Below are 14,628 nucleotides of genomic sequence, written 5' to 3'. Positions count from 1 at the left end.
TATAATCATATCCCTCTACATTTTAGCCAGTCGGGCTCGGACTTGGTTTTTGCCAGTCTCAACAAGCGTGTAGGGCAAATACAGCCATCTCAATACTATCACGGCTTTGCGAGCGTCCCAACTTTTCTCAAACCAAGATCATACCCAATCCAGCAGCCCCTGAAAGATGAGTCTCTCACCAGCACTGCCATCATCGTCGTCGTCGAGTATCGAACTCACAGAGACGTTCCACCACTCGACGGCCGTCTACGACTTCCACATCCGCTGGACATCCCTTGGCGACTCGGCATCGCCGCCGTTAATCTTCGTACACGGCACGCCCTGGTCTTCGCGTGTGTGGCACGCCTACGCACAGTCCCTGGCCCGGTACTTCCACGTCTACCTGTTCGACAACCCCGGGTTCGGCGACAGTCCCCTGGGCAAGGCTCGCCCGGGTAAGAAGGACGCCATCAGCCCCGCGGTGGCGCTGGATGCAGACTTGGCGCAGCAGTCCGAGGTGTTTGCCGCGCTGTACAGATCGTGGGAGCAAGGTTGGCCGCGGTCGGGGAGCACGGCGCACGTGGTCGCGCACGACCATGGAGGGTTGATGGCCCTGCGCGCCCATCTGCTGCATGGCTGCGAGTACCGGAGTCTTTGCTTGATCGACGTCGTTGCGCTGGGACCGTTCGGACAGCCTCTGTTCAAACTGGTGGCGGAAAACGAAGGGGTGTTTACGGCGTTGACTGGACCGGTGTTTGAGGGCGTCCTCGAGGCTTATATTCGGGATGCAGCGTTTCGTGAGTTGGACAGAGAAACCATGGAAATGCTCAAGAGGCCGTGGATCGCGAGCGAAGACGGGAGAAAGGGTTTTGTCAGACAGATGGTGCAGGCGAACAGCCGCAGCACAGAGGAGGTCGAAGGCAGATATCACGAGGTTGGCACAAACATGCCAGTGAGGGTCATCTGGGGAAGAGAGGACAAGTGGATTCCCGTCGAGACGGCGGAGAGATTGAGGGAGAAGCTGAATGCTAAGGACGTGGTGGTCCTCGAAGGAGCAGGTCATTTAGTCATGTATGATCAGCCGGGGAGATTAGGGCTTGAGCTGGGATGGTGGTTGGGAAATATGAAGTAGAACAGACTAGCTCGCAGTCCTGGCAGATATAAAGATATACACAAAGGGAAGCCAGCGGCCAAGTGCGGCCGTCATTAGTATTGAGATTTTCATGGCATTTTTGTCCCCGTCATTTCCACTGGGGCCCAAGGAACTATGCTCGTGATGGGAGGAAGTCTGCTCATGGGGTCCGTCAGTGTCATGCCCCCCATCGCTTGCTCCAGGTGTATCATTTTCACAGCTGCCAGATCAGTCTGGCACATCTTCCTCACTGAAGATTCTTCCGACAAGTTCAACTCGGCTATATCCAGCGCTTGCTGCAGACAGCATATTGCGTTGCCGAGATTGTTTCTCATGATGTGCAAACGTCCTAAGCACCGGAACGCCGCCAGCCGAGAAAAGATGAGGCTACTCTCGCGGAGCCTCGACTCGGCCGTGTCCATGAACTGCGGCTGCAGTGCTTGACCCGAGGTAAGCACGTCATTCCTCCGCAGGGCGTCGGCAAGGAGACATTCAACCTTTACGCTGGCGTCTCCAGACGCGAGCATCACTCTGGCCTGCTCGACGATGGCACCAATTGCCACAGCTGAATTGGCTGAGTAGACCTGCTCCCAAGTCTGGATCAAGCTTTCGAACATCCGCACAGCTTCTGCAATGTCGCCTACCGCAGCTGTAACTCGACCCCAAAACCAAAGGTGCAGCATGGTCTGATATGAGTAGGTCCCAAAAGCTCGGACATGCTCCTGATGAATCAGTCTCTGCCCCTCCCACCTCATTCTCACCTTCTGTTCGACCGTCAAGGGCGTGCCCAGGAGAATGGATATAGGGTGGCGCTCCCCTAGAATGTGGGTGGCAAGCGGCGCTAGGTATCTGCTGAACGATGAATTAAGGCTTGAAGCCACTGTGTTCGAAGTATTCGTGCTGATCTCGGTGAGATAAAAGCAGAGCTGTGGGTGCTGGCTAAGTAACCAGAGTCTAGACAGCGGTAAAGATCGAGTCAGAACTTGGTTTGCACTCTCGGACTGACCTGCGGCGACGAGGCCTGCGGCTACGATGGTGGAGGTTGCTATAGCCTCTGTGAGGCCATTTCCATCGAACTCGGCAGCATTCTGAAGCATGACCCTCTTCCAAACACCACCCGTGTTACCCTGGTAAAAGCTTGAAATAGCAGTAAGCACTCGTTCAAAGTTTGACTGCTCTTTCGAGTCTTTAATGCCAGCCGTCGGAGCCTGACCAAGGCGCCATTGCATTTCGTATTTCCGACCAGGCCGATGACTTGCCTTCGGAGTTCTCGGGACCAGTCGCATTGGTTGGGGCTTCCTTTTCTTTTTGATGTTTGCGGGGGTCTTTGACGACTGGCCAAGATCACCATATTTAGCGTCTACTCTTCTGTATTTCCCTTTCCCTTGGTCGCTTTCGACCAATGGATGTAGCTGTGCGATTGTGCTGCCGCCCACATTTTCTCGAGCCACTGACACTGGGGCGAATGGAAGTGGAGCAATCGTCTCGGGCTTTGATGTTGAGGCTCCTTGCTGGCCCGACGATGCCTCTACGATCTCTGCAACACTGACGACAAGGCTTCTTCCTAAGCTGTCTGACGCAAGCGTTGCTGTTCCATCTGGCAACTGTCTCAAATTGCTTGCTATACCGAGCCTGTTGTGCTGCGATAATATTTCATGCGTTTGGTAAGAAGCAATGAGGTCAGACTCTCTCGTGGTATCTGTGGCAGACCTCGCCAGCGGCGGAGCAGGTCCGAGATAGAATGAATTTCTAGGATGCCACACTGGTGTTGGAAGTGTGAGGGTTCGTGGAATATAGCCGTGTTGGAGCGAAGAGCTAGATAAGGGTCCTGGGAGCCGATCGATTGAGGTCAAATTACTCCAACTCGGTATCAAGGTGGAGTGGGTGTCACTAGTCCCTGTACTGCTGCTGCTTGTCGAGCCCAGTAACGCTGGTGGCGTGGGATCTTGGAGTCCGTGAGGAGCAGGCTGTCTCTCGGGAAAGTAATCTGGACTTGAACGCCATTCATCTTGGAAGGAGTCCTCGCCTTGAGACATGAAAGATAGTGGCAAATTTGCCCAGGTGTGCCCAGCAGATTGTGAGAGGAGCCACCAGAGCTAATACTCCGAGCACCAGAATATATGTTTCCAACAATCCCACGGGCGTGAACTCAGCGCCAAACCCTTCCAATGTGATTGCATGTGTGGACTGAGCCTCGTGCACAGCGAAAATCATCTTGTTTGTCCAAGGTCGAAAAGGGACAAAACGGCCACATGCCGTCGAACCGTCAGAGAACAAAGCATAGCTCGCAGGCACACGCTATTGGCTGCTGACACATGGTGACTCAGCTAGTGCACCAAAGAAGAGCTGCAGCGTGCTAGCATCATCAAGCCATCGGGCTCCGCCCAAGAGGGCTCCCGAAAGATCCTGAATCGCCTCCACTGCCTCCAAAGGGAATTCAAAGTCCGCATTGATATTATCCAGTTCTTGCCTTCAGTCTGGCGAGCATCTGCTTCCCTGGTCAGGGTTCTCAGAACCGGATGTGCCGTGGTCCACGAACTTAAGAACTTGCCGAGCTGGAAGGCAGATGCTCGGTCGCTCTCATCTGCTAGTGGTAAGGAGGGAGCCTGGACGGAGCTGCAGAGGGCGACAGACTCTCCTCCTAGTTTGGCATTCGTTCATGGTGACGACTGCAAACGCACCGAAATGCAGATCCGACCCGTCCTGCACCGAGCAAACGCATGATATGCTTGAAGACCAGGTCTAGATTGGAATTGCCTGGGAGTTGGACGCAGATGGAGTGGAACGACTCAAGACAAGAAATTGCTTCCTTTTTGTTCCGGTCGTTCCTTGCTCCTGGCGATGACTGACAGGAGTGGAGGGATATTCTTCCCGGTGTGGAGAACGCAACAGCAGCCGGCTAGACAACCCTATTTTCTCGTTTAACATCTGGACGACTCTCCTGGCAGAAATATTGCTGCTGTTCCATGAAGTCTTCGCCTGACAGACTGTGGGCCAGTTCGTGCCTGGTCATGCAAATACAGCGGTCCAAACCTCCCCAATGTTGCATCCCTGACACGTTGAGGGTATGCATACCCGCGCAAGCCATTCCGTCTATGTCGATGATGTCAATCCGAGTTACTTCATCCCCGATGTAATGATGTTCCTGTTCAACGTTCTGCATGGGTGCCTCGCAGGCGGACGCAGACGCGAGGAACTGTCAGGAATAGCAGGCCTCGTCCTCTTCTCAGTGGCTTTTGCAGTTGTGTTGGGACGAAATTCAGGGTTATGGACAATTATGACTGGGCCATGGTGAGTGATGATAGTACTCGATGATGGTGATGCCGTGTCAGAATGGCATGGTCCTTGAGAACGGGAGACGAGGAGAGATGGCTTGGTTTGCTCGGGGTTCATTGTCTTGTGATGTTGCTGGCATACTCCGTATTGTTTCCGACCCTGGCAGAGGTTCTCTTCTCATGTCTGATACAATAGAGACAGGGATTAAAGACAGGAAACAACGAAAACATCGACAAGGCCCGAAGCTGATTGTCACCCACTAGCCTTGCGACAAGTGGGTGACAAGTGCTTATAGACTAGGAGCAACTGCGGCCTTGGCACGGCTCTCAGCCTTGCGCCTTGCATGACACGAGGATGGAAGCTGCATCCAGAGACCTGAAGCTGAGAGGCAAGAGGGTTTCATTCCTTTTCTACCGTCTACGGAGTACCCTCATGTAGAAGAAGCCAGAATCAGCGCTGAATCGCACTGTCGAGGACTTCCTTTTTTCACTTGATTGCTGGCTTCCTCCAGTCCTTCTATTCTCATCACGACTCCATCAGTCAAGGCTCGCAGGCTTCACTCCTTCAACACCTCGGCACAAGACCCGAGAGCAGCATTCCTACTCATCACTGCTCGCCCTGAGGACTGTATTTATCTCAACTGACAGTGTTTCCACCCGGGATGCTGCAACATTGCGCTCCTCTGTGGACCACCGGGACAGTTCTGTTCCATTGTTCGCCGCTAAGGCGACGGTGGGATGTGCTCGCTCTGGGCCGTCTGGACTGCTTTGGCTCGCGGTCAATGCCGATCCAGGTCCTGCTTTGCGTGACATCATGTCATGTACGTCTCCCCTCTAACCTGCCTTCAATGCCCATGACCATCGTCTTCTCCATGTGGCTCAGGAGCGTCGAGTTTGATTAGCGTGTCAATCCTCATGATAGCAATGCAAGCTTCCACGGCACTCTTGAGCTGCTTCACCTTGCTCATGCTCGGCTCCAGGACACCCATCTTGACGACATCCACAACCTTACCACGCATCAAATCTAAACCGTAATTCTTGTACTGTCGCTTTTTTGCAATATCTTTTTCTCTCTCGTTGGCGTCCCCGTCTTGGACTCTCTGGCTTAATGCGTGGCGCACACGTAGCTGAGCGACTAGTTCCGAGGCATCCTTTGCTGCATTAACGGCCAAGGTCTTGGGGACAATCAGGAGGGATTGCGAAAATTCACCAATTGCTAGCTGTTCTCGGGAGGAGACGGTCATGGCGAATTCTTCGAGATAAATGTGCAATGCCGTCTCGACGGCGCCGCCTCCAGGAACAATGCTGCCAGACTCTAGGGTCCGTTTGACCGCAGACAATGAATCGTGCACGGATCGTTCCATTTCATCGAGTTGATAATCGTTTGATCCTCGGAGAATAATCGATGCTGACGAGAAAGCTTTGGTTCCTTTCACAAGGATGCACTCATCGTCCGAGATGCGTTCTTGAACCACTTCCTCCGCATAACCTAGCAGTTCTTTCTCGTATCTCTCGTCTCCGTTCAGATCAGATAGAGTGCTGACAAGAGTTGCCCCGGTCGCCTTCGCTATCCGTCTCAGGTCTTCTTTTTTACATCTTCGCACGGCCATGCAGCCCCGTTCCACAAACAGCTTGAGGACTAGATCATCGATTCCTTTTGTCGTGAGTACCACATTTGCTCCTGCCTTCAGGATCATTTCCACTCTTTCGAGGACGATGCCAGCCTCCCGCTCTCGGATCTTTTCCAGTTGTTGAGGGTCTTCGACGGTGATCTGTACGCCAAGCTTCATGCGTTCTTTCTGTAGGTTCATGTCGAGGCAAGCAATCTTTGCATCTGTGATCCTGGTCTTCATGGCTTGGGAAGCGACAGTGCAGTTCAATGCATAGCCCTTGACCAGTATTGATTCTGTCGCGCTCTTGCCGTGTGCTTTGAGGATGTTGACAGCTTTGACTGGATACTTGACTTCGTTTTTTTGTGCATTGACCGATTTGACTGCCAGCATGGCATCGACTACCATGTTGCCGAAAAAGTCCGCGTCTGCGCCAATTATCTTGCTTGACATTGACGTTTTGGCAATGTTAACCAGGCTTTCTCTTCCAAGTGCTTCGACTTTTGTGCTGATGTTTTCCTGCATGTATTTGACCGCTTCTCGCAGAGCCAGGCGGTACCCGGTGATGATGACCGTAGGATGGATGCGGTTCTTCATGAGATCGTTCGCCCGTCGAAGCAGTTCGGCAGCAAGCAGTACAACGGATGTGGTACCATCTCCCACCTCTTTATCTTGCTGTTGAGCCAAATCGACCAGAATCTTTCCGGCGGGGTGCTCGACGTCGAGCAGACTGAGGATTGTGGCGCCATCATTGGTGACTGTGACGTCCCCGATGTCGTCTACCATCATTTTGTCCAAGCCTGAAGGGCCAAACGAGGATTTGACAACATTTGCAATTGCCTGCGTTGCGAGGACATTTTGGTCTCGAATATCCTGGCCACTAATCTTCTGACCACCAAGAAACAGTGTCCCACCGCTGCGCGGGCCCTCGAAGATGCCAGCCATCGCGAACAAAATTAGAGGAGAATGCGCTGGGGAGATGAGGACACCAGATGTTTCTCACAGATGGACAGGAAAAATGTCCTGCAGATTCGTAGGCCCTCACTCCACGTTTCAAGGCGGCGACTGCGGGCCACGGCCACCATGCGATTCTTGGCACGCAGCCAGGCCTTGCCGCTTTAGTCAGGCCCAACCTCTGCACCTCCGCCCTGTCCACCTTTGAAGTTGCTGTCTTGCTCACGAATAGCACGTTCCTCTCACACAATTCCTGTGTCGTTCTCTATCTCTGGCTTGTGCCGGTGCTACAGTCTGAGCCTACACTTGGTAACTACGACTGGTGGCCTCTTGGATCCCACTACGCGACCCCGGTGTGTGATGCTGGTGCACAATCTTCCGTCCAAGAGTTCCAAAAGTAGACTTCAGCCAGCAATGACATACGCACAAAGAGCCCACATCGTGATGCCTCAGGGATGCATGAGATGGTCTTCGTATTCACGTTGGATATGATGCAACGCCTGCGTTCTAAATGTTACCTCGGGCAACACGGAAGAAGGGGCGGATGACGCTTATCATGACGTGTGGGCATCCTCCTCAAGAGCATATCAAGGCGGATCTGCCTCCAGACTTCTCACGGACTTCATCTATCCTCTTCATACCTCTTTGGATCTCCTAGCTTTCGACAGAACAGCACAAGACTCCACTGCTATCTCAAATATTCAAACCCGGCGGCGCTCATCAGAAGCAAAATGGGATGCGAATGTGGCTCCGGTGGTGAAGCCTGTGGCTGCAGTGGCCCTCAATCTTGCAGCTGTGGTCAGAACTGCAAATGCAAGTCCTGTGGAGTAAGTTGGAGCTCTTTCCTGTCGTGACAGCCCCGAATCCTTGCACCAGGCCACCGCGTAAGAGTCACTGACGATATGGACCGACAGAAATAAGTGTCGATGGGCTGCATGTCCAGCCTTGAGATAGCCCTGGGAATTAAAGCCCTCTGACAGGACTAAAGCAAAACCCTGCCGGCATCTGTTGTTCGGTGCAATGAAAAAGGGTCCAATAGTATCACAGACCAAGGTCGTTACGCTCTTTTCCAACCTCAGAGATAAATATCAATTCAGGCAGAGAATTAAAAAGGATGCTCTGCCTCTGTGACGCCCGTCGTCTTCATGATGGTGTGGTTAATTGGTGCCTTATTCGCGTGTGCCCAGGAGAGTACTGCCTCTGGATCACGACACTGGTGCTAGGAGATTTCTGTCAGGACTTTCATCACAATCGAAGGGAAACTGTTGCTCACCACAGTGTTGAAATCCGGCGACGGTATCTGAATGTCCTTGACCCAGTGAAAAAGGATGAGTCCCAGGTCACTCTTGCACATGAGAGCCTGACGCAATACGTCGATACAATGATCTGAGATGCCATCTACGTCAATGTTTTGCCATACCCTTGCGTCAACGCTTTTTGAGTGACTCACCAGCATGTTCGCGGCGATGATCAGCTCGAGTCTGGAAGAATGGATCCGTATCGACGTAGTAATCCCAGTACGTCCATTTGCGAAGGACGTTCTTTCCGAGCAAAAGTTGTCAGATCGACGTTTCCGAGAAGACACCCGGCTTCTCGCTTCTCTGTTGGCATCTCACTTACCAGGCAGTGTAACTGGTGGAAGACTTCCAGCGTGCCCATGAAGCCGCCTCCATTCTCCTGATCAAGCTCTACAACCGTCTCCAGTGCTGCGGTGTTTCCGGAGCTATACATTTCCTTTCGGGATACATTGAGGACTGCAGCCGTCTCGACCATCCACGCTAGAATTGTGTCAGTGGAGAGCACGAGACACCAAGCACAACTGAACTTACGGTTTGTGGTGAACCTGTCCCAAGCAGCGTCGATTTCTGGACTGGGCGGCCCTCTATATTGGTTCCGGCCATAGAGAGTTGCATCAAACCTCTTTGGCTTGGTGACCGCAAGGCTACGAAGATTATCTCCTGCACGAAATTGTCCATTTAGTTTCAGATGTCGTTGATTCCGGAAATAGTCTTTGGCCTGATGAACTTACTCCAAATTATATTGTTCGAGGTGCCCGCAGGCACTCTTCTGTCGCACGTTGTCCCAATGATTCTGTCACCCAGCAGAAACCCAATATTGAGCAAACTGAGGACTAGGATGAAGCCCAGCACAACACGAACAGCGATTTCGAGGGGGTACAAAGAGGTGCGCTGCCGCCAAAGGGGCCGGGATGCGAAAGCCGCTTCTTGCTTTTCCTTTAATGGCACATTCTCGATGTCGTCGGCCCCGGTCTGGAGCCTTTGGTATCTCGCTCCTTCAGCAGTTGTCATAGTCAATCAAGCAAGACTAAGGGTGTATATGCTTGTAACAGAAGATTATGGTTAGAGCGAGATAAACCTAACAACTACTTGGGATCTCGAGGTGAGCAGATCAGGTCGCTCCTGAAATTCCAGCGGCAGACTGCAATACTCGAGGACTCCCTTTTGCATCTCCACCGGTCCAACTTGCCCCGGCCGAGAGCACAATGGGCATACCCCATCGACGACGGTGGGAAATATCACGTCAAACGCATAGCTGTCAGACGTGATATCAGCCTTCATGGTCATTGAGAGGCGAGCTTCACTCAAGCAGACGGATGACGCGCTCCGATGATCCAGGTACGTTGCATTCCCGATTGGTGCTACTTGGCCGTTGAACGGGAATGACCGAAGCTCCATGCTGACCTTGCAGAAGCACACCATTTAGCGTGGTCATCGTGCATACTGATCTGCGGATGCCATGGGGTATGAACAAATTCCGGTAAATGGTCCGTATACACACATTTCCCTCGTCATGGCCCTCATTGCTCCGCAGAACGCATTGGGGCCGAAAGGCAAATCGACTGCAATCAATACGTGATCACACTATCATGCAGTTTTCGTGAAATCTTTACAGTGACGCGTCGCACGAGTTTGTGGCAATGGGTTTCTCAACACGGACATGGTGCTCCGGGGCAGATTGAAAAGGTACCCTGTCAACTAGTCAGTACGTCCACTCCCTCCGCAGTCGTCGTGCGCCATGACGGAAAACACGTGGAGCATTTACAAGGTCATCGGCCGTGTGAGGCGTACTATCAACGACGGCATCAAGAACGCACGGGTGGGACAACCGTTGGCCAGTGAATACCAAAGACTTGCGCCCGATCATAACTGCCCAGTCGCCGACGACGATGAAGCGACCACGATCGCGCCAGACAACGGGCGCGGCAAGGCTGAAGAAGCCGGACTCGACAACATCCAAAACCCGCGACCCTTCCGACGGCGCAGTCTGGCACGGTTCTGGCTCCTGTTCTCAGCATCCGTCGCCACGGTGCTGCTGATCCTGACGGCCGTCGCAACCATCCTGCAATCCCAGCCACAAGGCCCGAAAACAGCGACGACAACGGGCTTGCAAAAGCCCGCCAAGCTCGGCCTACACTGCGGCCGCAGCCTCGCGGAAGCGAAAGCCCAGGGCTGCGAATTCGACCTCCTGAGCTACAGCTGGACGCCGTCGCGTTGCTACGAGCGCGACACAGACCTAGAGTTCCGTGAGTGGGTGCACCGTCCCGAGCGCCAGTTCGGCCCTTTCCCTTTCTTCATCGACCAGAATGCCACGGCGCATATCACCGACGAAGAGTCCCTGTCCTTCCGGGCCGCGCCGGGCTCGTTGGCCCACACCTCCCAGGAGGAGCACCTGGGCCACTGCATCTTCTGGATGAGGCGCATCGAGCGCATCCTCGAGGGTAAAGGCCGGTTCACGGAGAGAGGCGACGGCGTGCCCCACGCGTTGCACTGCACCAAGAGTCTGCTGGCGAGGCTCGAGGGGGAGAATCCGAAAGATAGGAACGAGCTGCATGCTGTGATTGGGGTTGGGTTCAATACTTGCTGAACAGTTGATCTATGTTCCTATGTACTGCATAGCAACATCCACTATACTTTGGAGGATGCTTTGAGCAATCAAAGGTTACTCCGAGGCGGCCTGTTAGATCCCGAATACACTGGGTGTCGAAACTTGCCTTGCATATTTCCTTTCGACCTACATATGCAATGTAATACATTGTGGAAGTCTTTTCGGCCGGGGTCTCGACACCACATCCGGATAGCACCAATCACTTTATAGAGGTAGATATAAATATATATGCATGAGACCTTCCCACAATCGGCACTTTCTTATCCTCCTACCAGACTATGATGTCCATGATGATTGTGCTTCCCAGGATCATACGGCTCTGTTTGGCCGTACGACTCCCACTCAGCCATCCATCCCATCAGCTGCTGCCAGTCTTTGCACTGATGCACAGTGCCGAATCCCGTGACGCCGCCTCTCTCGTCCTTGACCTCCACCGTCAAGTCGGGCTGGCACATGAGCGCCTGGCGGAGCAGGTCAATGCAGTGGCTTATGTGCCGTGACGAGATCATGTCCGGGAACTCGGCGTCGCTGAGTCGTCGACCTGTCACCATGGCGTCGTGGGTAAACCAGTATGCCTGTCTGATTCCGTTCTGTGGAGGGGCCATCATGGTTAGCCCCAACAAAAGGAGAGGAGAAAAGAGATTGAGCCTTCTGTCTTCCCTCCTCTGGGATGAATGAAAAATTCACGCGCACCAGGCAATGAAGTTGATGAAACACGGCAAAATCAGACCGCGCAGTCGCGATCTCGGGATGCTGGAAGAACCCCCCTTGGACCGGCAGCAGACTGTCCCAGGCAGCTTCCGTGACGGTGTTCGGGGCATCGCCGAAGCTGGCGTTGTATTCCAATTGGATCTCGACGTTACGCACTGTTCTCAAGAACCCCCGTTTGGCGTTAGCAACTTTCTTCTCTTCGTCTCAATGTCCACCGAGTTGGGATCTCGGGCTCGGCCCCTTACATCTCAACGACTTGCGAAGATCCTCGTTGTACCCCTTGGTGCTCCTCTCCCCATAGAGCGTGCCACCGTAGAAACAAAGGCCGCATGCGGCCGCCACGAGTATGGCCAGCAGGAAGTTCAGAGCTATCGAGGGTCGACGACAAAAATTGGTGCTTGGTTTTCGAACGTCATCTGACTGTCCTGCATCGAAGATTTCTTCCTTGTCGGCGTCTAGCAGATTGTAGCGATAGGTGTAGTATCGAGCAGCACGAGGCCACGACCAGTCGTGTTCAAACATCGTGGGTTCACTCGACGTGGGCATCAATCAGTCAAAGCTTTTTTTGCATCAATAACAGGGAGATGGTCGAAATTGAGAAGGGGCAGCTTTCCCCCCAGGGCTATGACACAGAAGTCAACAGCGGGGAATGGTCTACGTTGAAGTTCTCTCACGAAATGCAACGAGAAGAACTTGATTGACAATTGGAGGTGGATTACCAGTAAAATCTCATCCTGCCTTGGACTAGAGCATCGGTCAGTTGGGGAAGAATACAATATTCTTGGGATGTCCTCCTCTGAATGCCATGTTAGAGCACACGGTGCAAGGTCTGCGGTGGCCCCATCGATCGACGATATCTTGCACGAAAGTCATGGAGTGACAAAGGTTGGCGAGGGGGTAAAAATGTCAGCAGAAGGGTCAGCCGTGAGAAGAATTCAGTAGTCCTGATACAGCTGTGGTGAGCTGAATGGCTTCGTCACAGTGTACCGCCTTAGTGGGGAAGGTCGATGACAGGCAGTCGTCCTCTGGAAGGATCATATGCAGAAGCCGCTAAGAAGGGAGGCTGTCACTGGGAGGCCCGAGTGGCTTTTCTTGATTGAGGAAGTGCACCACCAAAGGTGGGATTTAGAGGCGGAAGATCGACAGCTGGCTTAGAATCCGAGGGGCACCAAGGGGCACCTTAGGCTTGAAATGGCGTTTGTTTGTTTACATGAGTTTGAATGTACGAGTGGATTTAGCGTTGGTGCTCTATACACAGAATTGTATGCTGAACAGTCCTAAGATTCCTACTCCAAGCATACTAAGAAACATCTCCTAGATCCAAAGTTGCCGCAGCTCCCAATTACAACATCCTACATAGAGTGGGACGGCCACGGTCAACAGTACATAGTTCTTTTTCTATTGCCTTATGGAGATTTCTCCCAGCCATCGGCCCCCTCTAATACACGTATCCGCAAGAACTGTATTTCTGAATGACATTGTTTAATCGACAGCTACCGGGCTTAGCACACTGAGGCAGCTCTTCAAGTAACACCAGCTGGCAGTGCTCCGTGTGGGCGTAGTTCAATGAGAAGCTGTCGATGGGAAGATGGTTCATGAGGGCGTGATGCACCTTCTTGACCACATGGGCACAATGAACCTGCCACAAATCATCAGAATCTTGACCACACTTTGGCGGGAGAGAGAGGTCTTCCAGATGGAAAACATACAGAGTGGAACTTGTGCGGCGCCCACACTTGCTCGTGTATGGCTTGAATGACTTCTTCCTTGGGCACCTGGGATTGCTTGCTGAGCGACTTGTCGTGGTAGAACGCCACAGGTTCCATGTCAATGAACTCGTTAATCAGCTCGGGATAGTAGCATTCTGGTCGGACCCAGGTGACGGCGAGGGGATCGTACACGCAGCCCTTTGCCCTTGCGTCGTCGGGCGTCTTCCCGCAGTCGCCAAATACGGGGTGGAAGGTTGGTGTGCGGTTCATCTTGAGTGGCAGGAGCCAGTAGGCCAGGAAACTGAACGCCGCAAGAGCGAAGAAGAAACCCCAGAGCAAAACCACCTTGGGCAGCCTGCATTTTCTCGGCTCTGTTTCAACGTAGTGCTTGGACTCCAGCAGCTCCTTTTCGTTCAGCAGTGCCTCATCTTCCTTGATGAATTCGTGATCATTCTCGACTGAGCCGCAGACCGTGTCGGATGAAACCGAGGCTGCTGAAGGCTGTGAGAGGCTGGGCAGCAAACCAATGTTTGCTTCGTCTTCTAGGACCTTAGACATGGCCGCCGGATTAGTCGATCGAACGCGCACAGAAACACGCGCGTGAAGTGAACAAGGTCGGGGGACGAGTCGGTATGGTTTTCCCAGGGTTATCATCCTTAATGGCACACCGAGAGCGTTGGTAGTTAGCTACCCATCCCTGCCATTAACCAGGGGACAGTCAGATGCCGGTATCTGGGCCTTCGGAATGTGCCTCTGCTGCGTTGACTGACGCAATGTTTCCTCCATCGCGAATGCTGACGGGTGTGGCATGCTGGAGAGGTCCCAACACATTGCAAAATGCAAGCCATCGAAGATAAGAGAGATGACCATAGAGCTTAGAGCTTCACGAGGTTGCTGTCATTGCTGACATGGGTCGAAGCCACGAACTGGGACGGTGTTGGACCTGGCTGCACGAGGCAGACTTAACTGATCCATTCCACGCTGTGCGTCGGTGGAACGCTGCAGCGATTCCCGAGCTTCTTCCTTTCGAATCTTGATCCACCGGACACTACCATTAGCGGAGATTTCTTCGTCGGGGTTTGATACTACTACGAGTACTAGGTCGGCCTTAGCCTCATACGTCGCAGCACAGGTGCACCAATTGGCAGCAAGGCGTGCCAGGTTCCAGGTTGTCGACATACATACGAGGTACCTTACGAGGTACCTCGATCGCTGAGTGGATGCTGGACCAACGAGATGGGGCAAGTCGAGACCTGCACGACAATGCCTTGATGAGCTGAAGGATTCCGACTGGGCTGCAACCGCCATGTCAACTTATGCAGAATTTCACGCGAAGGAATCAACATGATGGC

At 53.1% G+C, this 14,628-nt stretch overlaps 7 protein-coding genes across 7 annotated transcripts; 2 read left to right on the top strand and 5 right to left on the bottom strand.

The window, feature by feature from the left end:
* Positions 1 to 166: 166 nt before the first annotated feature.
* Positions 167 to 1,111, top strand: Z520_00655 (uncharacterized protein; the record flags this gene model as incomplete). The annotated part of the gene is made up of 1 exon (XM_016771175.1): positions 167 to 1,111. One exon carries the CDS (start codon positions 167 to 169, stop codon positions 1,109 to 1,111), a length of 945 nt encoding a protein of 314 aa, XP_016638085.1.
* An 89-nt stretch (positions 1,112 to 1,200) lies between these two features.
* Positions 1,201 to 3,147, bottom strand: Z520_00654 (uncharacterized protein; the record flags this gene model as incomplete). The annotated part of the gene is made up of 1 exon (XM_016771174.1): positions 1,201 to 3,147. One exon carries the CDS (start codon positions 3,145 to 3,147, stop codon positions 1,201 to 1,203), a length of 1,947 nt encoding a protein of 648 aa, XP_016638084.1.
* Positions 3,148 to 5,231: 2,084 nt separating this feature from the next.
* Z520_00653 (T-complex protein 1 subunit alpha) lies at positions 5,232 to 6,941 on the bottom strand (the record flags this gene model as incomplete). The annotated part of the gene is made up of 1 exon (XM_016771173.1): positions 5,232 to 6,941. The coding sequence occupies one exon, from the start codon at positions 6,939 to 6,941 to the stop codon at positions 5,232 to 5,234; it is 1,710 nt and encodes a 569-aa protein (XP_016638083.1).
* A 1,114-nt stretch (positions 6,942 to 8,055) lies between these two features.
* On the bottom strand, positions 8,056 to 9,259 carry Z520_00652 (uncharacterized protein; the record flags this gene model as incomplete). Its single annotated transcript, XM_016771172.1, has 6 exons — positions 8,056 to 8,169; positions 8,224 to 8,348; positions 8,401 to 8,491; positions 8,571 to 8,728; positions 8,780 to 8,908; positions 8,980 to 9,259. 6 exons carry the CDS (start codon positions 9,257 to 9,259, stop codon positions 8,056 to 8,058), a joined length of 897 nt encoding a protein of 298 aa, XP_016638082.1.
* A 727-nt stretch (positions 9,260 to 9,986) lies between these two features.
* Z520_00651 (uncharacterized protein) lies at positions 9,987 to 10,835 on the top strand (the record flags this gene model as incomplete). The annotated part of the gene is made up of 1 exon (XM_016771171.1): positions 9,987 to 10,835. One exon carries the CDS (start codon positions 9,987 to 9,989, stop codon positions 10,833 to 10,835), a length of 849 nt encoding a protein of 282 aa, XP_016638081.1.
* Positions 10,836 to 11,116: 281 nt separating this feature from the next.
* On the bottom strand, positions 11,117 to 12,089 carry Z520_00650 (uncharacterized protein; the record flags this gene model as incomplete). Its single annotated transcript, XM_016771170.1, has 3 exons — positions 11,117 to 11,446; positions 11,550 to 11,722; positions 11,813 to 12,089. 3 exons carry the CDS (start codon positions 12,087 to 12,089, stop codon positions 11,117 to 11,119), a joined length of 780 nt encoding a protein of 259 aa, XP_016638080.1.
* A 916-nt stretch (positions 12,090 to 13,005) lies between these two features.
* On the bottom strand, positions 13,006 to 13,834 carry Z520_00649 (uncharacterized protein; the record flags this gene model as incomplete). The annotated part of the gene is made up of 2 exons (XM_016771169.1): positions 13,006 to 13,206; positions 13,277 to 13,834. 2 exons carry the CDS (start codon positions 13,832 to 13,834, stop codon positions 13,006 to 13,008), a joined length of 759 nt encoding a protein of 252 aa, XP_016638079.1.
* Between the last annotated feature and the right edge of the window lie 794 nt (positions 13,835 to 14,628).

This window comes from Fonsecaea multimorphosa (assembly GCF_000836435.1).
Source record: "Fonsecaea multimorphosa CBS 102226 unplaced genomic scaffold supercont1.1, whole genome shotgun sequence".
NCBI lineage: Eukaryota > Fungi > Ascomycota > Eurotiomycetes > Chaetothyriales > Herpotrichiellaceae > Fonsecaea > Fonsecaea multimorphosa.
The sequence above is the reverse complement of the archived record's forward strand: the minus strand, read 5'-3'. Positions and strand labels throughout refer to the sequence as shown.